Source organism: Diceros bicornis, chromosome 5 (genome assembly GCF_020826845.1).
Source record: "Diceros bicornis minor isolate mBicDic1 chromosome 5, mDicBic1.mat.cur, whole genome shotgun sequence".
NCBI classification, from domain to species: Eukaryota; Metazoa; Chordata; class Mammalia; order Perissodactyla; family Rhinocerotidae; genus Diceros; species Diceros bicornis.
In genome coordinates this window covers 72018472-72042347 of record NC_080744.1, presented here as the reverse complement: position 1 = coordinate 72042347, position 23876 = coordinate 72018472, and the positions used below count along the sequence as shown (strand labels likewise).

The 23876-nt window shown below is 41.5% G+C and overlaps 1 protein-coding gene across 3 annotated transcripts in view; it reads left to right on the top strand.

The window, feature by feature from the left end:
- Nucleotides 1-213: 213 nt before the first annotated feature.
- MTHFS (methenyltetrahydrofolate synthetase) overlaps nt 214-23876 on the top strand; it is a 65224-nt gene continuing 41561 nt past the window's right edge. The window contains exons 1-2 of one of the 3 annotated variants that reach the window (XM_058542211.1): nt 214-894; nt 13621-13882. In XM_058542211.1, coding sequence (XP_058398194.1) covers nt 778-894; nt 13621-13882 — 379 coding nt within the window. In that variant the 5' untranslated portion in view covers nt 214-777. Of the gene's footprint in view, nt 895-1019; nt 1086-1126; nt 1215-13620; nt 13883-23876 lie in introns of those variants that run through there. The other 2 variants (XM_058542213.1, XM_058542212.1) reach the window with 2 other exon arrangements.

Here is a 23876-nt window from a genome sequence, read left to right as displayed (position 1 = left end):
TGTTTTTAATCCAAAGATTAAAAGCAGCTCTGCAGGAGGAGCTCAGGCCTCCTTATGTGGAAGCACGTTCTCCAACTGAGCCTCTGCAAGCGAATACCCACTCCTCCCTTTGGAATATTCGTTCCCCAACCCAATTAAAAGTTCCTGCTTCCCTTTCTTTGGGAGACGCCATGACTTTGAAAATGATTCATGGCCCTCTATTTGCTGCAAATACACTTTACTTCGTGATACAACTTCCACTGGCGTAGAGTCTCATTTAACTCAGCAGGAGGCGAGACCACTTTGTTCGTAACACTACCTACCGGAAAAGAAGATAGGAAGATGTTTTGCAGAAGAAAAAAAAGTCATTTGCCCTTTAACCAGTAGGACTGCGTTATCATACCTATTTCTCTCTTCTGCCTTCCTTTCAGGCCCTTACAGCCCCAGCACTACACCACACAAGGCACGAAAGGAATCAAGAACATCGTCGCTGGCCTTTTACTACAGGCCCAGCGAGGTTAAGCGGGCCGAGGTGTCCACGGTTGCCGAGCTAGCCAGTAGCAGGGCAGACGCTGCACAGGCTGCCATTCGCTACTCGCCGTGGGAACGGCGGGAGCAGACTGTGAGGGCGGCACAAAGGTCGGGCCCAAGGGCGGGAGGCGTGGTGCGGCCCGCGATCCGGAAGCGGGGGCGCGCCTCCCCGAGCCCGGACTCTCCCCCAGACCGGCCGATCCCGCGGCGTGCGGACAGGGGCGGCGGCTAAACCCGAGGGCGTGAGGGCGCGGTCGGACTCGGGAGATGGCGGCGGCAGCTGTGAGCGGCGCTAAGCGGAGCCTGCGGGCGGAGCTGAAACAGCGTCTGCGGGCGATGAGCGCCGAGGAACGGCTACGCCAGTCACGCCTCTTGACCCAGAAGGTGCGAGACCATGAGGCCCGCCACTGCTGCGGACCGACTCCCTGAAGGCCAGGCCGCACCTGGCTTGCGTATCTGCGCAGGCGCAGGCCTCCAGCGCGCCCTCTGGCGCGCGCACGTCTCCCCTGGCGCGCGCTCGTCGCCTAGTGGGTGTAGCGATGCTCTAGGCCAGGGTGTCTGGTGAAGAGCGCGGGGTGAGAGTCGTGGGGCTGAGGAGGGAGAGGATGGGAGTGGGTGACAGACTTCTGCCTGGCAGGGGAGTTGGTTGGATGGATGCACCTTGGCGTTGAGAACTCCTTAATGGGGAAAACGGAGGTGCTGAGGTAAGAGCAGCGTGAGAACAGAAGGATCTGGTGGGCAAGAGAGGTGGACACCTGAGCGCTAAGGTGCCTTCAGTGAGTTTTAAAGATAGTGAACTACGAGTAAGAGTCCAGTCATCTCAGTAAAATGACCAGAGAAAGATGCAGTTACTTGAGACGAGGGGACACAAAAAAGGGTGTAGAGATGCCCAAGGACAGAAGACGAACGTTGACTGCACCTCACCAAGCACGTGGAGGGCCTAGCGTTTTCCTGTCAGGCAGAAGATGACCCTTAAATGCTTTTTTGAATTAGTGAAAGAAAGAACTGATTGTCATACTTAGGCTGCCCAAAACTGTAGGAAGCAGAAGACAGAAGTTAGGGGAATGAGTGAGATTCCCTGTCTGTTGGTTATAAACACTTTGGTTTTGTTACTTTCACCGCCCAACTTGCTATATATTTTCAGTCTGTTTTTGCAATGTCAGTTTTCTTGTCAGTAAAATGACAGTCGTATCCTGTGGTGAAGGCTTATTCTGAAGATGTCTGGGATTTTTGTTGGATACGGGAGGAAAAAATATCCATGTCTTATGAATAAGTAAATATTAGTAATTCTAAGTCAAACTAATTATGTCTTCCCCAACAGTCTGTCTCTGACAGAAATACCATTTGGAAATTAGCATGGGGATTCTTTTCCTTGATGTCCCTTGAAATTAGATATGCCATAAGAATTTCTTAATTACCCTTCACGATTCTATCATCCATTAGTTTCTCAAATTCAAGGTTCCTATGGGTTAAAGCAGTAAAGCAAATACACACATTTCACCCACCTCTTCATATATGTAGGTGTGCATGAGGGGATCTATACAGATGTTAATTTATTCGTTCAAAGTGAATTATTTTAGTTACTATGAGGAAGGCATTGGTGGGTGCTTCGGTGGATGCAGAGAAGTGTAGGATCTTATCCTTACCCTAGGTGCTTCAAGTTTAGTTAATTAATTCACATATATTCAACACCTACTGTGGTCCATACTTTACTGTGTACTGGGTTGTAGGGATGAAAAAGATATGATCATTGCTCTAAAGGAGCAAGCAGAGAGTGTAGAAGAGGAAACAGATATATGAATAAAGAATTTCAATGCTATTATATATGATAAACTTAAACACCAAAGCTGTGGAAACATAGCTTGGGGGAGGGGGAATCAGACGTCTTCCTATAGGAAGATGTTTGAGATGAATTTTGTAGTACAAGATGGATTTTGTCAGGTGAAGGGAAGATGAGATGGGTGAACATGAGCAGGAGTATTTTGGTAAGAGAGGGAAGGACACGATTTAACATGGGCTTTGGAACTGCACAGATCTGGATTTAATTTGACTCCACTCCATTTTAGCTGTATATGGCCTTGGACAAGTCTCCTAATCTTTTTGAGCCTCTGGTTCCTTATCTATAAAAGGAATATCCTTGTAGTTATATTGTGAGGGTTAAAGAAAGAGATGTGTAAAGGGATGTATTCAGTGCTTTACATATTTTTGATATATCCTTTAGGAAGAGTATATTGGCAGCAATTTGGAAAATGAGTTGGGGAGGGAAGAAAGAAAAAATATATGGAGACCAGAAAGGGGCTGTTGTGATAATTCAGCTGAGAGGTAATGATGTAAACAAGGGCATGGGCAGTGAAAATGGAGGGGAAAAAAAGCAGGTAAATGGGAGTCTGTGCAGTGAGAACCAGTGGGGCTTATCCGCTAATTGGATAGAGGTTAGAGAGTACTCGAAAAGGAAGAGGATCACTTGTGATTCCAGAATTTAGAGCTGGGGACAAAGGTATTTACTAAGCACAAGGAATGTAGGAGTTGGAGCAGATTGTGGAGGGGCATGGGGAAAATAAAGATGAGTTCAGTTTGGTTTCTTTGTCTATAGAATATTAGAATTTATAAACTACAGGTGGGAACAGTAGCTATATAAAGGCAGAACCACTGACAGCAACAGTGACAACTGAGAGCTGGCATCAAAGGAGGAGAGAGAAAAGTTAAAAAGCAAACCCATGACTCTCAGTAATAAATACATTTTACCCCATACAAACAAATATACACATATAAGAAATATGTTTTGCAATCTAGTGTTTCACAACTCTTATTATATACAATAAACTTTAATATTTTCTATTTCATTTAAAAAGGCTGATTGTAACCCACTGTGGATTTCATGACCAACCAATGGATCATGGCCCGAAACATTAATGTACTGTGACTAGAACAGTGTTTTGCTATGGTGCATGTTCAGTAAAGGTATTAAATGATGCCTTTCTTCCAATAATTGAGAAAGGCATATTTATTCTGATTGACACAGCACCTTTTGTAGAATTTAGAAATTTATCAGAAAAGTAATGTATGGTAAAGAAATTCAACTTTATGCCATATCTTGACTCCTTAACAAATAAGATGAGGAAATTAGTGCCCCTGAACTCACTTTGTCTTCCATTCTATCTGCCAATTTCTGACACCTGTGTCATTATACTTACATTGTCAAATTTTATATTGGTACTCTGTTCTATAACTGTAATGAATCTACTGAGCATTTTTTTGTGGCTGATTTCCAAACTTGAAGTAAATAGTATTTACAATATTTTAGTTATATAGATAGTATTCACTGTAGAACTAAGTTGTATGATTGGATATGTAAGAAAAGGATATATAATTCTGTGTCACTCGATGTTTGTGGCTAGGAGGGGAGTGTTGTCAAGTGTCAATACCAAATATTTTCTTTTTTCTTACGCTCTACAGTTGCTCAAAATCAAGCCATATTTAAGTTTGTTCCTATTTGGAGTATAAATTTCTAATTTAGCTCTGTGTTTTTCAGGGAGTTTCTTATTGCCTTTGTTTTTCCTTTTTTGGCAAAACAAGAATATGCCTTTATCTTATCAATAGATTCTTTTTCGTTTTGTCTGTTAAAATAATCCAGTTTCTTCTTGAAAGCACTCCAGCCTCCTGCTCGGTCTGGTCTGGTTGCCTTCTAGCCTATTGCATAGCCATTGCCCTGGGGTTCCTCTTACTCTACTTTTAAGTTAGGACTGTTGGTTCAATACAGTGTGTTCTTTCTCGGATTTCTTTCTTTATTTCTTTTTTTCTTCATCTTATTAGAGTATATATTCAAGTAATTTTTTTTTGGAAAATATATATGGGGTAAACTTTTTAATAGTTTATACATTAGAAAATGTCTTTACCCTCATATTTGATTGATAGTTTGAATTTCAGGTTTAAAATTATTTTTGCTTGTTCTGCTCACCCCCATGACCTCCATTCAATCTGAAGACTGATAACCTTTATCTATTATATCTTTGATTACTTCTTTTCCTTTGTGCCTTTCTGCAATTCCTGTTAATTGAATAGTAAAAACTCTAGATTGATCTTCTATGTCTCTTAACATTTTTTCTCTTTTTCCCCATTTCTTTGTCTTTTTCCCCTACTTGAATGCTTTCTCCTGATTTGTTTTAGTTTTGGTAATCTTAATTCCCAAGTATTATTTCTCAATTCTCTGATTGCTTTCTTTCCATACCAGCCTATTGTTGTTTTATAGATGCAACTATTTTCTTGAATTTCTCTGAGAAAACTAATTAGAATTTTAAAAAATTCCTTGTTCTCTGAATTATCTCAGTTTCTTGCTGGGTCATCCCCCCTTTTTTTATTCCCTCTATTTTGTGTTTTGGCTTTCTAAAATGTTTGATGAACTTTTGTCTGTACATGCTTATGAATGAAGGTGTAATAGCTAATGGGGATTTCCTTTGCCTTTTATAGTCACTTTGGGGTTTCATGAGAGGAATGGATTCTACCTGACCTATATGCATGTTCTCTGAGTGTTGTGATCTGCTGCTGTTTTGTCTGTAAATACTGTCCCATCCACTGTCTGTCTTACAGAAAGTAGTCGAGTCTCTATTCTCTTGTTCTCAGTGCTATAATGGTTTTCTTTTTGTGCATCTTTACTGTCATATAAATGAGATTTGAGAAAGGAAGAAAGATAAATGTGTGTGCACAGTCTCACGCTGAATTTTAACTATTACTGCTTGTTCAGCTCTTGATTTTCTGTATTCTGCTGTAAAGAGAACAAGATAGACACTTAACTTTCTCAGAAAGTGCCAAAAGCCTCAGATCTGCCCAAGGTCTGGGTTTCACATTTCCATTTACTTTGCCTATTTCAGGCCTCATAACAGCTTAGGAACTTGTTGGAAAGGTGGAGTTAACTTCCTGACTTATTAGGACTGGTTTGCTGTGCTCTATCTGCTTAATTTCTGTGTGTCCTTTTTTTTGTTTTGTTTGTATTTATTTATTTATTTATTATTATTTTTTTTTGTGAGGAAGATCAGCCCTGAGCTAACATCCATGTTAATCCTCTTCTTTTTGCTGAGGAAGACCGGCTCTGAGCTAACATCTATTGCCAATCCTCCTCCCTTTTTTTCTTTGCCAAAGCCCCAGTAGATAGTTGTATGTCATAGTTGCACATCCTTCCAGTTGCTGTATGTGGGATGTGGCCTCAGCATGGCTGGAGAACAGTGTGTTGGTACACGCCCGGGATCGGAACCTGGGCCGCCAGTAGCGGAGCGCACGCACTTAACCGCTAAGCCACGGGGCCGGCCCTGTGTGTCCTTTTTTATTAGGAACAACTTGACTTTCTGTACCTGTATCTTTCTGCCAGTCATATTTATAAGCCACTTCTGCAGTATCTTCTTAGCTCGGAGAACATGGAAGAAAAGAAAAGGAAGGGGGAAAAAAAGGAGCTAACAGCTAACTTCTGAGTCTGAGAAGTTCTGAGATTGTTAGCTTTTCTGTGGTAAGCAAAGCTCAGCCCCCTTCTGCCTGATGAATGGTTAAACTGAATATGAAGGGATTCTTTTTTTTTTAAATTTTTTGTTTATTGCAGTAACATTGGTTTATAACATTGTAAGTTTCAGGTGTACATCATTGTACTTCTATTTCTGCATAGATTACATCATGTTCACCACCAAAATACTAATTACAACCCATCACCACACACATGTACCGAATTATCCCTTTCACACTCCTCCCTCCCCCCTTCCCCTCTGGTAACCACCAATCCAATCTCTGTCCCTATGTGTTTGTTTATTGTTGTTATTATCTACTACTTAATGAAGGAAATCATACGGTATTTGACCTTCTCCCTCTGACTTATTTCACTTTGCATTATACCCTCAATGTCCATCCATGTTGTCACAAATGGCTGGATTTCATCATTTCTTATGGCTGAGTAGTATTCCATTGTGTATATATACCACAGCTTCTTTATCCATTCGTCCCTTGATGGGCACTTAGGTTGCTTCCAAGTCTTGGCTATTGTGAATAACGCTGCAATGAACACAGGGGTGCATGTACCTTTGCAAATTGGTGTTTTCAAGTTCTTTGGATAAATACCCAACAGTGGAATAGCTGGATCATATGGTAGTTCTATCCTTGCTTTTTTGAGGAATCTCCATACTGTTTTCCATAGTGGCTGCACCAGTTTGCACTCCCACCAGCAGTGTATGAGAGTTCCCTTCTCTCCACATCCTCTCCAACACATGTTGTTTCCTGTCTTGTTAATTATAGCCATTCTGACGGGCGTGAGGTGATATCTCATTGTAGTTTTGATTTGCATTTCCCTGATAGTTAGTGATTTTGAATATCTTTTCATGTGTCTGTTGGCCATCTGTATATCTTCTTTGGAGAAATGTCTGTTCAGGTCTTTTGCCCATTTTTTAATTGGGTTGTTAGTTTTGTTGTTGTTGAGATGCATGAGTTCTTTATATATTTTGGAGATTAAGCCCTTATCAGATGTATGGTTTGCAAATATCTTCTCCCAATTGTTAGGTTGTCTTTTCGTTTTGTTGATGGTTTCCTTTGCTGTGCAGAAGCTTTTTAGTTTGATGTAGTCCCATTTGTTTATTTTTTCTATTGTTTCTCTTGCCCGGTCAGATGTGGTGTTTGAAAAGATGTTGCTAAGACCAGTGTCGAAGAGCGTACTGCCTATGTTTTCTTCTAGAAGTTTCATAGTTTCAGGTCTTACATGCAAGTCTTTAATCCATTTGGAGTTAATTTTTGTGTATGGTGTAAGGTAAGGGTCTACTTTCATTTTTTTGCATGTGGCTATCCAGTTTTCCCAACACCATTTGTTGAAGAGACTTGCTTTTCCCCCTTGTATATTCTTGGATCCTTTGTCAAAGATTAGCTGTCCATAGATGTGTGGGTTTATTTCTGGGCTTTCAATTCTATTCCATTGATCTGTGTGTCTGTTTTTGTGCCAGTACCATGCTGTTTTGGTTACTATAGCTTTGTAGTATATTTTGAAATCAGGGAGTGTGATACCTCCAGCTTTGTTCTTTTTTCTCAGGGTTCCTTTAGCTATTCGGGGTCTTTTGTTGTTCCATATAAATTTTAGGATTCTTTGCTCTATTTCTGTGAAAAATGTTGTTGGAACTTTGATAGGGATTGCATTGAATCTATAGATGGCTTTAGGAAGTATGGACATCTTAACTATGTTAATTCTTCCAATCCAAGAGCACGGGATATCTTTCCATTTCTTTGTGTCGTCTTCAATTTCTTTCAGAAATGTTTTATAGTTTTCGGTGTACAGATCTTTCACCTCTTTGGTTAAGTTTATTCCTAGGTATTTTATTCTTTTTGTTGCAATTGTAAATGGGATGGTATTCTTAATTTCTCTTTCTGCTACTTCGTTGTTAGTGTACAGAAATGCAACTGATTTTTGTATGTTGATTTTGTATCCTGCAACTTTACCATATTCGTTTATTACTTCTAAAAGTTTTCTGGTGGATTCTTTAGGGTTTTCTATATATAAAATCATGTCATCTGCAAATAGTGACAGTTTCACTTCTTCCTTTCCAATTTGGATCCCTTTTATTTCTTTCTCTTGCCTGATTGCTCTGGCTAGGACTTCCAATACTATGTTAAATAGGAGTGGTGACAGTGGGCATCCTTGTCTGGTTCCTGTTCTTAGAGGGATAGCTTTCAGTTTTTCACCATTGAGGATGATATTAGCTGTGGGTTTCTCATATATGGTCTTTATTATGTTGAGGTACTTTCCTTCTATACCCATTTTATTTAGAGTTTTTATCATAAATGGATGCTGTATCTTGTCAAATGCTTTCTCTGCATCTATTGAGATGATCATGTGGTTTTTGTTCTTCATTTTATTAATGTGGTGTATTACGTTGATTGATTTGCGAATGTTAAACCATCCCTGCATCCCTGGAATAAATCCCACTTGATCATAGCGTATAATCTTTTTAACATATTGTTGTATGCGATTTGCTAGTATTTTGTTGAGGATTTTCGCATCGATGTTCATCAGTGATATTGGCCTGTAATTTTCTTTTTTGTGTTGTCCTTGTCTGGTTTTGGTATCAGGGTAATGTCAGCTTCGTAGAATGAGTTAGGGAGCTTCCCCCCCTCCTCAATTTTTTGGAAGAGTTTGAGAAGGATAGGTATTAAGTCTTCTTTGAATGTTTGGTAGAATTCACCAGGGAAGCCGTCTGGTCCTGGACTTTTATTTTTGGGGAGGTTTTTGATTACTGTTTCGATCTCCTTACTGGTGATTGGTCTATTCAAATTCTCTACTTCTTCTTGATCCAGTTTTGGAAGGTTGTATGATTCTAAGAATTTATCCATTTCTTCCAGATTGTCGAATTGGTTGGCATATAGCTTTTCATAGTATTCTCTTATAATCTTTTGTATTTCCGAGGTGTCTGTTGTAACCTCTCCTCTTTCATTTCTGATTTTACTTATTTGTGCCTTCTCTCTTTTTTTCTTGGTGAGTCTAGCTAAAGGTTTGTCAATTTTGTTGATCTTTTCAGAGAACCAGCTCTTGGTTTTATTAATTTTTTCTATTGTTTTTTTGGTCTCTATTTCATTTATTTCTGCTCTGATTTTTATGATTTCCCTTCTTCTACTGATTTTGGGCTTTGTTTGTTCTTCTTTTTCCAGTTCCTTTAGGTGCATTGTTAGATTGTTTATTTGAGATTTTTCTTGTTTGTTGAGATAGGCCTGTATTGCTATAAACTTCCCTCTTAGAACCGCTTTTGCTGTATCCCATAAATTCTGGCATGTCGTATTTTCATTTTCATTTGTCTCCAGGTAGTTTTTGATTTCTTCTTTGATTTCTTCATTAACCCAGTCGTTGTTCAGTAGCATTTTGTTTAATCTCCATGTATTTGTGGCTTTTCTGATTTTCTTCCTATAGTTGATTTCTAGTTTCATACCGTTGTGGTCAGAAAAGATGCTTGGTATTATTTCAATCTTCTTAAATTTATGGAGAGTTGTTTTGTGGCCTAATATGTGATCAATCCTGGAGAATGTTCCATGTGCATTTGAAAAGAACGTGTATTCTTTGGTTTTTGGATGGAATGCTCTGTATATATCTACTAGGTCCATCTGTTCTAGTGTGTCGTTTAAGGCCAATGTTTCCTTATTGATCTTCTGTTTGGATGACCTATCCGTTGGTGTAAGTGGAGTGTTAAAGTCCCCTACTATTATTGTGTTACTGTCTATTTCTGTTTTTATGTCTGTTAATAATTGCTTTATATATTTGGGTGCACCTACGTTGGGTGCGTAGATATTTACAAGTGTTACATCCTCTTGTTGGATTGTTCCCTTGATCATTATGTAATGCCCTTCTTTGTCTCTTTTTACAGTTTTTGTTTTAAAGTCTATTTTGTCTGATATGAGTACTGCTACCCCAGCTTTCTTTTCATTGCCATTTGCGTGGAGTATCTTTTTCCATCCCTTCACTTTCAGTTTGTGAGTGTCTTTAGGTCTGAAATGTGTCTCTTGTATGCAGCATATATATGGGTCTTGTTTTTTTATCCAGTCAGCCACCCTATGCCTTTTAATTGGAGCATTTAGTCCATTGACATTTAAAGTAGCTATTGATAAGTATGTACTTACTGCCATTTTTTAACTTTTTTTTTTTTTTTCCTCAGTGTTTTAGTAGTCCTTCTCTGTTCCTTACTTCTTCTATACAGAATTGATGGTCACTTTAGTTTGACCTCTGTCTGAAAGATCTACTCTTTAACTCCCCTCCTCCCTCCTTTTATGTTTTTAATATCATATCTAACCTCTTTTTTGTGCATTTGTATCCATTACGTTGTAATCATGGAAATAGATAATTTTTCCTATTTGTGGTCTTCTCTTTTCCCCTTAAATCAGTCCCTTTAACATTTCTTGTAGCACTGGTTTCTTGGTGACAAACTCCTTTAATTTTTGCTTATCTGGGAAAATTTTGATCTCTCCTTCCATTTTAAATGATAACCTTGCTGGGTAGAGTATTCTTGGCTGTAAGTTTTTTCCTTTTAGCACTTTAAATATATCGTGCCACTCTCTTCTAGCCTGTAAGGTTTCTGCTGAGAAGTCAGCTGATAGCCTTATGGGGTTTCCTTTGTATGTAACTTGACATTCTCTTGCGGCTTTTAGGATTCTCTCTTTATCTTTAATTCTGGACATTTTGATTATGATGTGTCTTGGTGTGGGCCTCTTTGGGTTTATCTTGTTTGGGGCTCTCTGTGCTTCCTGTACCTGTTTGTCTGTTTCCTTCCTTAGGTTAAGGAAGTTTTCATCTATTATTTCTTGAAATAGATTCTCTGCCCCCTTGTCTCGCTCTTCTCCTTCCGGGACACCTATAACACGGATGTTAGTGCGCTTGATGTTGTCCCAGAGGTCCCTTAGACTGTCCTCACTCTTTTTAATTCTTTTCTCTTTTACCTGTTCACCTTGGGTAATTTCTTCTAGTCTTTCTTCCAGCTCACAGATCCGTTCTTCTGTATCCTCTACTCTGCTTTTGAGTCCCTCTAATGAATTTTTCATTTCCAGTATTGTATTCTTCACTTCTGATTGGTTCTTTTTTATATCTTCCATTTCTTTGTTGACATTCTCACTGAGTTCATCTATTCTTCTCCCCAGATCAGTGAGCATCCTTAACACTCTTAGTTTGAACTCTCTGTCGGGTAGGTTGCTCATTTGTGTTTCACTTAGTTCCTTTTCTGGGGTTTTGTCCTTCCCTTACTTGGAATGTATTCTTTTGCCTCCTCATTTTGTCTCTTTCCCTGTGCTTGTGTCTACGTATTAGATAGGTCAGCTACGTCTCCTGCTCTTGGATAGGTGACCTTATGTAAGTGATGGCTTAGGAGGCTTCCAGTGTGCTTCCCTCAGTTCTCAATGTTCCAGGGGTGGCCCCTATGTGGGCTATGTGTGTCCTTCTATTGTGGCCTGTTAGCTCTCCCTATAGGCGCCCAGGGAGGCTGAGTTATGCTCCTGGCCAGGTGTTGTAATGCTCAGCTGCTTGTAGTTGTTGTGGGCCCTTCAGTCTCTTTATCAGGTGTGGGGCACCGCAGCACAGTTGGCTGTAAGTTCTAATACCACATTTGTGTTGCAGTATTTCTTTTAAGTGAGTAGGCCCCCAGCGTGGCAGGTTGTTTGGCTCAGGGCCTTACAATTGCTGTAAGCCTCTAGCCTATTATGTCTCTTGTCAGCTCTCTGAGGATTGCAGCTGGGTGGGGCTGGCCTCAGGCACAGGAACACCCAATTGTTTCAGGCTTTGGAAGGTGGGGCAAACCTCCTATGTGGGTCTTTGAGAAGCACAAGTCTTCTGCAGCTGACAAGCCCTGTTGCCCACAGGTCCACACACACAGTCAACACAGTCCTGCCCCGTGTGCGTGCCCCGACCTCCCCAAGGGGACCCAGTCTCTCCACGGCGGGAGCTCCACACACTCCGCCACCGCCCCACACTCTCCACCCGCTCCTTGTGCACACCCTGCCCCGCTCAAGTCGGTTCAGTTGCCAGGCTGCAGAGAATCCAGTCACCAATCTATGCAGGCCCACACGTTGCCTGAGGGCTTGTTGTTGGGTGGGGCCAGTCTCTAGGGTGGGCTGCCTGCCTTGGCTGAGCTGGATTAAATCGGTGCTCTAGCGGGTGGAGCAGACCCTGGGCTAGCAGGCCTCAGGGAGAACTCCAATGGCGTCTGTGTCAGCACGCTCACACCAGGCCACAACAATGGCCGCTGCCAATGTCCCAGTCCCTGGAGAGGTCTCACTCCTCACCGAGATGCACTCAGGGCCTATTAGGTGAGTCTGTTGTCACCAAAGCACTGTGCACCTTTCTTTCTGGTGATTTTAGGATGCTTTCTGGAACGGGTGAGTTTGTGCGCGGGCCCTTTAAGAGCCAGTTTTAGTTTCTTTGTGAACCGGGTTTTCTGGGGGTGCTCCCCAATGTTTTAGTAGCAGGCAAAGTCAGATATTATGCCGCTGGTCTCGATTGTGCTGCGTCCACACAATGCCCACAGCGGGGGCGCTCCCCGGCTCAGGGCCCCGCGCCTCCAGGGAGGCTGCGTACCTGTGAGCTGCTCCCGGCGGCTGTGAAGCTGGCGGCTTGTGAAGGCAGCGTTTCTCCTCTCCAGAAGGGAGTCTCTGCCTCTTCCACCTCAGTTAGGATTGTCCGTTGTTGCAGGAGTTCCTCTTATCCAGTTTTCAGTTCTGTCTCAGGGGTAATTTTTCCACGAGTAGTTGTAAATTGGCTGTGCCCACGGGAGGAGGTGAGTTCAGAGTCTGCTTACGCCGCCATCTTCAGTAATGGAAGCTGAAGGGATTCTTTCACCCAGGTCCACGGTCTCACAACTTGGCACTTGCTTTTAGGGGGTCCTTGCCTCTCCAAAATCCCCTCGCCTCCCATCTTTGTGAACATTTTAACATTCATTTGAACAGAAGAGTTTTCGGAAATGGGATGGAGGTGGGGAGAGCTAAAAGAATTATATGGCATGTTCTCTGCCTCCCAGGAGCTTATGGACTGGTCAGAGTGCTACATATAGGGCACATGAAACAATTAGTAATCAAGTCTTGACAATACATAATTAAGTGTTAAGTTGTATGTTAACTCTAAACGTTGTAAGCATTCTGCAGAAGTCAGGAGAAATTAGGGCTTGGGTTGGGCTTGAGTGGGTAGAATTTAGAAAGAGAGAAGCCTGACAATCCAAGGAGTGAAGAAGCTTGTGGGAGCCAAGGTTCAGAGTTAAATAAAGCAAAGACCCTAGGGGAAGTGTGTGAGATGACTGAGGACTGCTAGAATGGGTAGACGGAGGTCAAGCCTGGAATTCTCTAAACAGAGAGCAAGGCCCCACAGTGGCTTTTTAGAGTTTTCACAGTTACTGGAGTAGGAGTGCCAGGGAGATGTAAAGGGATCAGAGAAGTAAGTGTTGGGTCCAGGACTAAAAGTCAGGCTTCAGGATGCAGCACTATACCGCTCTGCTTTTTTTTTTTTTGCTTTTGCATAGTTGAAAAGTTGGAGAAAGCTGAGCGAGAAGGGAGAAAGTGTTAAAACTGTTAAGGGGAGTCAGTATTTTTGAAAGTGTGATCTTGGAAAATATAATTGCTATCATTTCCCATTAGGTGATTGCCCACAGTCAGTATCAAAAGTCCAAAAGAATTTCCATCTTTCTGAGTATGCAAGATGAAATTGAGACAGAAGAGATCATCAAGGACATTTTCCGTCAAGGCAAAACCTGCTTTATCCCACGGTACCAGTTCCAGAGTAATCACATGGATATGGTGAAATTAGCATCACCTGAAGAAATTTCTTCACTTCCCAAAACGTCCTGGAATATTCATCAGCCTGGTGAGGATGAGGTTCGGGAGGAGGCCTTGTCATCAGGTGAGTGTTACGGTATTGGAATTGACATTTTAGGATGCTGTCAGACTGTGACAGGTTGTTAGACCTCTGATCCACTTGTTATGTTGGGTCAGTGGGGGTTGCTTTTCCTATAAGGATGAATTTGTGTTTCCTGTATATACCAGGACACCCACATTACCTGGCTTAGGATGAGACGCCCTCGGTAAGCTGTGAAGAGTCAGTTGTAATAGTGAGGTATTGAGGTATTGTTGCCTTTTTGCAGACTCTTGCCCTCACCCTGTGGGTCGAATTATACATTTTCACTGAATAATATTATCATTTCCCATGGTTTCAATTATGATCTGTATGTTAATGAGCACATTATTATTAATGTTAATAAACATTTGTATCCTCAGTGCGGACCTGTCAGCTATCTTCTGGACATCTCTACTTGGATGTCACATGGACATCTCAAACACAACATGTTCCAAACTGAATCATGTTCCCCTTAACCCCTGGTACCATCTGTCTCTTTTAGTGCTTGGTACCATCAGCCACCCAACTGACCATGCCAGAAATCTCAAGATCAGCCTTGGCTCCTCTCTTTCTCTCATGCCCCACGTGTGGTCTGTTGCCAAGTCCTGATGATTTTAGTCACTGAGTGTTTATTGAATCTATCCACTTCCCTCTGACCCCACTGCTACTACTGTAGTCTAAGCTACCATCTTCTCTTGCCTGGGTTATCGTAACAGCTTCCAAACGGTACTTCCTCTCCTTGTCTTGTATCCTCTCCTCCCTCTCCATCCTTTATAGACACAGTAATTGAAACAACATTTCAACAACACAAATCTGACCACTTCTCTCCCCTTTAAAGTCTTTCAGTGACTTCTTGCTGCCCTTAGGTTGAGGTAAACACTCCTTAACAAGGATCTTCTTGATTTGGCCCTGCCTGTCTCCATTTTCACACCTTTCTCCTCCTCCACTTCATAGTCTAAGTTCCAGCCACTCTGAATCTCTCTCAGTTTCCCTGCCCCACTTTGCTTTCTCTACTGCTGGAACTTTATACATGTGCTTCCCTGGCCAGCAGCCACTTGGGAGATTTAATCATTATCAAGCAGACAAAGAGCTGAAAACAAAACAAGCTAAGGGTACTATTTTGAAATAGAGTGCCTCAAACCTGTCTTAGAGGTGTATATTTTTGACTAAGACTTAAATGGTTGCAACAAACCCTAGATAGCTTTATGCAGTCTTCTCCCAATTTCTGTCCCCTTCCGAAATAACAATGTAAGCTACGAAATCACTATGACAGGGTGGGAGGGGACGGAGTCAAGGGCTCATAGTAGTAGGGGGATTATCTACTTTGCTACTTTAACTTACGCTGTATTATCCAATCCTGTGCTTTGATAGATGTTAGGTACCAAATGTACGCTCAGATCTACCTCCTTTGTGTCCTACATGAGTAGACCAGATGAATGCCAACATTACAAAACTCTTTCATATCTTCAAGAAGAAATATGGCAAGCATTTTAAGACAATGAGACATAAGGGAGTATAGCATATCTTGGGCTAAATCATAGCCCAGATTTATAGATAAGGAAAGACAGGAATTGTAGGCTCTGACATTGCTCATACTTAATGCACCTACTTCTCCAGACTCAAAGGTGGAGCCAGGATACTCTCCCAATTTTGGTTTACTATAGTAACAGCTCCTCCAATGCTTGCATCATCTCTATAATGTCTCTGCTATTTGAAATTCTACTTGGTGTCTTCCAGTAACCTGTTCTGCCAGAGGCAGCCCACTGCCTTTGTAGAACAGCTCTGCCCCTTCTTGAGTATGTTCCTAAGGTTAGCTAAAATGTGTCACCCTGAACCTTCATGTATTTGTTCTATTTCTGTTTAAGTACAGCAGTGGGAAGAGTAAGGAAGAAGCATGATCATTCCTTTTGATTTACTTGCACTTCACGGTTAGGATAAACTCAGTCCAAGTCAATGAGCTAAGTTATTTTTGTATGGCTTTTAGCACATCATTTGGTGCATAGGAGCTGTTCAGTAAATGGTAACTATTATTGATTTTAAGGAAGGAAGGTAGAATTATTCATTATATGATCAATACATTGCTGGTTGTGTGTTTAACATTTTAATAATTTCCAACAAACATTTTCTGAGCATCTACTTTGTGTCAGAACTGTGTTACCTCTGGAAAGATAAGGTCCTGGACTTCAGGGGGCTTACACTCTAGCTGGGGAGACAGCAAACATATGTAAATAGAATAAATTTCCCAACCTGCAGTATATGTCAAATATAAGTGTCAAGTAAAAAGATGCAGAATATTAAGAAAATAGAAGTTCGGGGCTTGGCCCTGAATAGAAAAAAGTCCACAGAAAAAACCGGTGGTTCATTTTTTTCCTCCTCTATAACATTTATCCATGTATATTTGTGGGACAGATTGCTTTTTTCCCCATGTGTTTTTCTTTGCAGATACTTGCAATCTGGGTTGGAAAAGGATAGGCAATTATACCTGTAGTTTCTTGCAACTGCAGTCTGGGAGCTGACGCTCTTCTTCACTGTTGTTTATAGAAATGTTCCAGTAGGCAGTCTCTGCTATTTGTTATCTCCCAGCATCACATTCTGCACTGTGGATTTTTACTTGCATCAGCAGCTTAGAATGTGGCAACTCCAGTGCTAAAGCATAAATCGAGCTTCACAGTGTTTGGGACAAGCTGATTAGAGCTCAGATTGTCCCCGGTATAGCTTATGTAGTCTATTTTTTTGGTTTGCTCAAGTTATCTCAGCTTAGAAAAGAGTGAGCTTTACTGTCTTCAGTTGCAATTATAAGTTCCTAAGCAAAAATTTTACATGGGGCATTTTTGAATTATGTATACAGCAAAATAACAGATGGATAAATGAAGTAGAGGGGCTGCCTCTTTACTGAATTTATCCTCAAAGTGAGGGCTGCTTGGGCAATTAGATTAGCCGGGAATTTTTCCGTTGAAAGTACATAATCTGATTCAACCTGGGCTTAAGCAAAAGTGGGATTTTTATTGGTCCAGAGACTGAAAAATCCACAGAGAGCTAGCTTTAGATATGGCTGGATCAGAGTCAGTAAGATCTACTCTATCTCTGCCTTTGACTCTGCTTTCATCTATGTTGGCCTCATTTTTTGATGCCACATGGTGGGTCCATGGCAGCTCCCGGTTCCACAGCATCCTTACTGCCAGCAGTCCCAGCAGAAAAGAGCAAGTCTGTTTTCTAACAGTCCCAGTAAAATACTGGTCTTAACTCTCATTGACCCAAATTGGGTCAAGTGGCTATCTCAAAATCAGTCTATGGCCAGGGACATGGACTCGGCTGAATGACTTAGGCCTAGGTCTTACATGCCTGTCCCTGTGCCATTCACTGTGACCAGGGAGCAGGGATGTGCTGACTGACTAGGCTGGGTCCTACGCCCCACCTCTGCAGCCCTACCCAAACCACTGAACTAAGAGTGGGGTGGGAGTGATTCACCACAGGAAGAACAGATGCTGTTTCCAGAACAAGGGAAATGGATACTGAACAGTGAAAAAATCGAACTCACTTATGCTGTCAGTTACTTCTGGGATTCTATAGAATATAACAAGCTCTTTGCAGTCGTAACTTTGTCAGTGCTGAATTTTATTTCTGATCTTTCTGGAGGCTCTTTAGGAATTCGTACCTATTTGTGGGTACCTGACACATAACCTAAATAAATGATCACAATGAGGACTTTCTAGTCCTCAACCAAAACATTTTAAAGTAATTGAATGTGGCAGGGTCAAGGATAGAGTCTGAACATGACATGTGCAACTTCCTTCCAGGTTGTTCATGATCATTACTTTTGGGAGGGTTAGGATTGGTTCATTGAAAGTAATTACCATTAAATTGACCTCATTTCTTTCTTTAATAGGGTTGCATGACATCTACAAGAATGTAGTAAAGAGAGTGGGTATGAATTTCATCAAGGCATTTGACAGAGTCATGACATCCTTGAGGATAGGCTGAAGAAATTTGGATTGGATCGTAATACCTCATTCAGAAAATGTTTATTGAACACCTAGTCTGTGTGAGGTGTGGTTGGGATGTAGTAGGGGACAGGAGGGACCTGGTCCCCGCCGTTGTGGAGTTAACCAGCCTGTTGTCCTCACGGAGGCAGGCTTGTGCCAGCGTGTCACAGGGCTCTCTCCTTTGTGCTGTCCTGTTCAGGGTTTTGTTGCCACTTAGGTGTCCCACTGTCCCTGAATTTAAGCATGTCTAAATTCATTCTTATCAATCTTTGTGTTTTTTCACGTTTCTGTTAGTAGCCAGTTTGCAAACATAGAATTGTCCTTGTCTCTTCCACTCATCCAGTTATCAAGTATCAACAGATTTTTCTTTGTAATGTTTTTATTACCTGTCTCTCTCTAATTCCAGTTTTGGGGAATCCTTTGTCTAGGATTTTGATTCTTCATATCTGTTCCATGGGAATAAACTTCAAATTGGTTTCTTGGCCATATTAATTTTCCTAAAATACTTTTTTGTACAAGTCACCTACCTCGTTCAAGCCTTTCCCTGTATACTGGATAGATCTGTATACCTGAGCAGGCCATGGTTCCTGCCAGCTAATTGTTACCAAAAGAAGGGACATTGGATAAAATTTCAACATTCAGATCACTGTCTGGACTTTACCTGTCTTTCCACCTTGACTCCTGCTTCTTCTGATGTGGTTCCTCTGCTTCAACCAAAGTGGTCTGCTGGAAGACAGTATTTCACAGCAATCGAGAACATAGGTTTCAGAATCACATAAACCTGGATTTGAGTTCTGATTTTGCTCCTTTCTAACTGTGTGGCTTTGGAAAGCTTGCTTAGTTGCTCTGAGTTTTAGTCTTGTCACCTACAAATGGTTATCATGAAACTACCTCCAGGCCTGTTATGAAGCTTACAGGAGATGCTGTCTGCAAAGTGCTTGGCCCATGGTGGGTGCTCAGTCAAGGTTGCTGCTGTGGCTGCTAATTTTTGCTGCTGTTGAGTTGTCGTCTGAGAACATACTATGTGTATTACTGTGAAATTTGCTGCTACTGTTTCTCCAGGCTACAATGTCTTATGTGTTCTTTCAAGGCAGTATCTTTTAGTTTCATGCTTAGATCATTTCCTTTTGAGTCAGACTGATCTGAGTTTGAAGCTACTCTTTACCATTTGGGCAAATTATTTATCTCAAAATACAAATTTTTTCATTTGAAAATTGGGGATAATAACAGCACTCCTCACTGTATTGTTGAGAGGGTGAAGTAAGATGATGTATGTGAAGTGCCTGGTACGGCCCATCATGTAGTTAGGTATCAATAAATGGCAGTTATTATTAATAATAAGCTGCAATTATGTTCTCCAAGCCTTCCTTGGCTGCCCACAATACATTAGTTCCTTTCTACCCTAATTCTCACTCACCTGGCATTCGACATAATGTATTCTCTTATTTTATTAATTCTCATTGGAGGTGTGTTTATTTTCTTTGCTGGTAGACTTTATGATATTGTTATTTAAGTAAGAAATATATATTTGGTCTTTGTCCCTGGTTCCAGGCACAAAGCTCCTAAAACCCTTGGAATTTCCTAAGTGATAAGAATGATAAAGATGTCTTGATAGTCATAACAAACCTCTTTCAACCGCATTTGAGTTATGTTAATGAGGTGACTTTTGGACCCCACCTAAGGATGGGGGCTGGTTGCCAGGGGAACCAACCATGTAATTAGAGGGTCAGAACTTTCAGTCCCCCTCCTCTGACCTCTGAGGTGGAGAGAAGGGCTAGAGGTTAAATCAGTTGCCAACAGCCGGTGATTCAATCAATCATGCCTATGTCATGAAGCCTCCATAAAAACCCTAAAGGATGGGATTCAGAGAGCTTCTGGGTTGGTGAACACCTAGACATTCAGGGAGAGTGCTATGCCCAGAGAGAGCATGGAAACTCCATGCCCTTTCCCCATGCCTTGCCTTATGCATCTCTTCCATCTGGCTGTTCCTGAGTTATATCCTTTTATAATAAACTGGTAATCTAGTAAGTAAAATATTTCCCTGAGTTCTGTGAACCACACTAGCAAATTAATCAAACTCAGGGAGGGGGCCCTTAGAACCTCTGATCTATAGCCGGTCAGTTGGAAGCACAGGTGACAACCTGGACTTGCCATTGGCATCTGAAGTGTGTGTGTATGGGGCGGGGCCAGTCTTGTAGGACTGAGCCTTAACCTGTGGGATCTGATGCTATCTCCAGGTAGATAGTGTAAGAATTGAGTTGAATTATAGGACATCCAGCTGGTGTTGGAGAATTGCTTGGTGGTGTGGAAAAAACACACATTGGAGGCTTGGACTCTTGAAGAGCAGGGACCTTTTCCTAAATCATCCATATTCCTGGTGCCTAGCATCTTGTGTTTCACATCATAGACTTTCAGTAAAAGTTTCTTGAGGTGAAGCCAGCACTATTATGAATTCAAAGAATGCTTATATAAATATTTTTCACCCATTAAAGGAAAGCTGGATTATAAAAATAATTATAAGCATGTACATAGGGGCACTTAAAAAAGTATATCAGAAATAGTTGTTTTATAAGATACTGTAACATTTTTATTTGGTATTTGTAGGTAAAGGATTAACATCATTCCTCGGCTAGAATAACCTTGGAGTTGATCTTCTCTCAGCACTGGTTTTGGGGAAGCTATAGCATTAAGATCAAGGCACCTGCCGTGTTGCTGTGTTCTGCCACACCTGGGTTGGGAGCTGTGAGTCAGTGTGTAAGGCCTTGGGTCTCTGGGACTAGATCCATGTAAAAGACTGGTAGGAACTGGCAGGTTTCAAGGGGACTTCCATGTACCTTGGCTCTTGCCATTTCCTTTGTGGATGAGGGGGCAAAAGAAGCTGTGTACTGGGGTAGCTGCTGGGCCCAGGATGAGGTGAAGATGCTGTTCTGTGTCTTCCTCTAATGCTAAGTACACATAGTAATACCTAGATTGAATGCCTATTGCGTCGCCTGAATCAGATGCCAGGTGAAACCCGAAACAACTGCTGGGTCCAGTCTGTTGGTGTTATCTAGGAATGTTCTGTGGAGACTTTAACACTACTGCCACCACAAATGATTGTTAGAGTGTCCATGAGAATTTTTTTTTTTTTTTTTTGGTGAGGAAGATTAGCCCTGAGCTAATGTCTGTCGCCAATCCTCCTCTCTTTTGCTTAGGAAGATTGGCCCTGGGCTAACATCCGTGCCCATCTTCCTCTACTTTATATGTGGGACGCCTGCCATAGCATGGCTTGATAAGCGGTGCGTAGGTCCGTGCCCGGGATCTGAACCTGCAAACCCCGGGCTATCGAAGCGGAGCATGTGAACTTAACTGCTATGCCACCAGGCCAGCCCCGAGAATTTTTTGTTTGTTTAATTTTTACTAAGCCAAGAAAGAAGTAGTTATAAGATTATACATGGTTTGATGTTTCGATAAGATTTACAGCAACAGCTTATGCTCTTACTGGAAGTGGTGTTTCTAAACCTTTAACACATGTCTCTCTTGCTTCACAAAAATCCCCTTCACTAATTTTGTTTGAACTTTCAAAATAACTTATCATGACTAGCAATAAATTAAAGCAATTGTAATTTTGGAATGTGCTTCTGCACATTGCATATGGCCCTGCAGGAATTTTGGGTGACCTCTCTCCCTGGACAGTCGAGAATGTTGTCCCTGGAGTTAGGGACTATGGCAGGTAGAGTGAATCCTTATGGCCCTTGCTTTGTCTTTCTTGTTTTCAGATGGGATAATTGAAGCCCGGGGAGGTCAAGTGACTTCCCTAAAGACACACAGGCAGTTAGTAATACTGCCATGGTCACCCAGGTCTCCTGTTTTCCACTCCAGTGCCCTTTGAAGTGCCTTCTTAACACCTTGTTCTTTGAGATTGCTTTACCGCTTGTTATCTCTCCTGACAGCGCACTGCATTAGAACCGTTTTTCATGGGACAGGTACCCTTGGTGACTGTATTCATGGGAACATTGTCACATTTTCCCAAGGAAGAACTTGCACTTAGTCACGTGTATCTAAAAGTCCACTGGTCTTGAAGGTAAGCTTTTTTAAGTCATTTTATATTCAAGTAAATGCACACGAAGAAGAGCCAAGGCTTTCATTTATAACAGGGCCTTTCATCTGAATGATAAGTGTACTCATGATAGGCCTCCTTGGAGTTGTTCCAAAATCATCTATTTTATCTTTGCAGCAACAACTTTAGAATATATTCTCATTTTGGAGAGTGGTAATTTACTTTTTGTTAACTCCCAACCCATTAAAATTAAAAGATACTTCCTTAGGGGTTATGGCCTGTTATTCTTGCCAAGTTGGGTTAGCCTGCTAAATGTTCTATTTAAGTATAATGATTCATTGAATGTACTACTAAACACTTAAGTATCATTAAAAGGACTAAACCAGGTGACTTAAAACTCCCCACATATAGAACTTTAGGTGTTTATAAACTCCTTTTCCAGTTCAATTTTTATTTTATTACCTTTAATTGAGGCATTAAAATGTTTATTAGGTTTACGTATGTTTCTGTATAATGTTCAACTTAAAAAAGAGGCAGAATTTTTAAGAGGAGTTTGAATTAGAAAAAAATAAATTGTTTTTAGTTTAGTTTTCTGACCCGTAAACCTCAAGCTAGAGTGGTGAAAACCTTTGTGTAAATAAATGCCACCATGGGTTTACATGCCATGAGAAAATGTGCTGGGGCCGACCCCGTGGCTTAGCGGTTAAGTGCACATACTCCGCTACTGGTGGCCCAGGTTTGGAGCCCAGGCGCACACCGACGCACCGCTTCTCCGGCCTTGCTGAGGCGGTGTCTCACATATAGCAACTAGAAGGATGTGCAACTATGACAAACAACTATCTACTGGGGCTTTGGGGAGAAAAAGGAGGAGGATTGGCAATAGATGTTACCTCAGGGCCAGTCTTCCTTGGGAAAAAAGAGGAGGATTGGCATGGATGTTAGCTCAGGGCTGATCTTCCTCACAAAAAAAAAAGAAGAGAATGTGCTTTTTCTTCCAGTTCTCTTCATCAGCAAGTTCTCTCTCATTCCCTCTCTCCCTCTCTGTCCATCCCTCTATCCTTCCCTCCCTCCATCTCTTCTGTGCCCCCCGCCCCCAAGGATTAATGAACAATCCTGTAGAAGGCCTAGGGAACTTCCAACCCCCAGACTGGATATAACTTTCATCTTATTCATTTGTTCTATGGGCAAGAGCCAAGAGAATCTATTTCTTTCAATGCCTTCAGCAACGATAACATTTCTTTAAAATTCTTCATTATAGCATTTTGAATGGTCATAAGACTGGGATGTTTCTTTATGATGAATTATACCATGTTCTTCTTTCCAGAAAAATGAGTTAGAGAATTTTCTCCATTGAAAAATGAGGACCAGAGATGATGTCAAGGAAGTTGTGCCGGTAAAGGAAGTGAAATTTCACTTTTGTCTCTAATGACCTTGGCAAATGTTGGGGTTGAATTCTTTATCTAGATTATTGCAGTGACCTCCTAACTGGCCACCCTTCTCCAAACACTTGTCTTAGTTGCACGTTTCTGCCAAAGTGACCTTTAAACTCAACTGGGTTGTATTACTCTACCACTTGAAAACTTTGCCTTCATTGCTCAGAAATAAGTCCAGATTCTGTAGCAAGATTCAAGGAAGAGGAAAAGAGGGATGTATGTGTGTGTTTTCTCTTTTTGAGAAGGTCACTTTGCCTTGCTCCTCTGCTTCCCTCAACCTGAAATGCACATCTTCTTTATCTGCGTTTTGGAATCTTAATCATCCTTTAAGGCTCAGCTGAAATGCTGCCTCCTCCAGAGCCTCCTGAGATTCCCTCGTCAGATTTAAACACTTCTTCCTTTGTGTTTCTACTTGTGTTCTGAAACCTCAATATTATTTGTTATTGGATTGGCTTTATTACATCCCATGTCTGTGATTTCAAAGGTTTGCTTTTTTTTACGTTAATACTTGCAGGGATTGGGAGCCTACCACTGAAGGGGGAAGC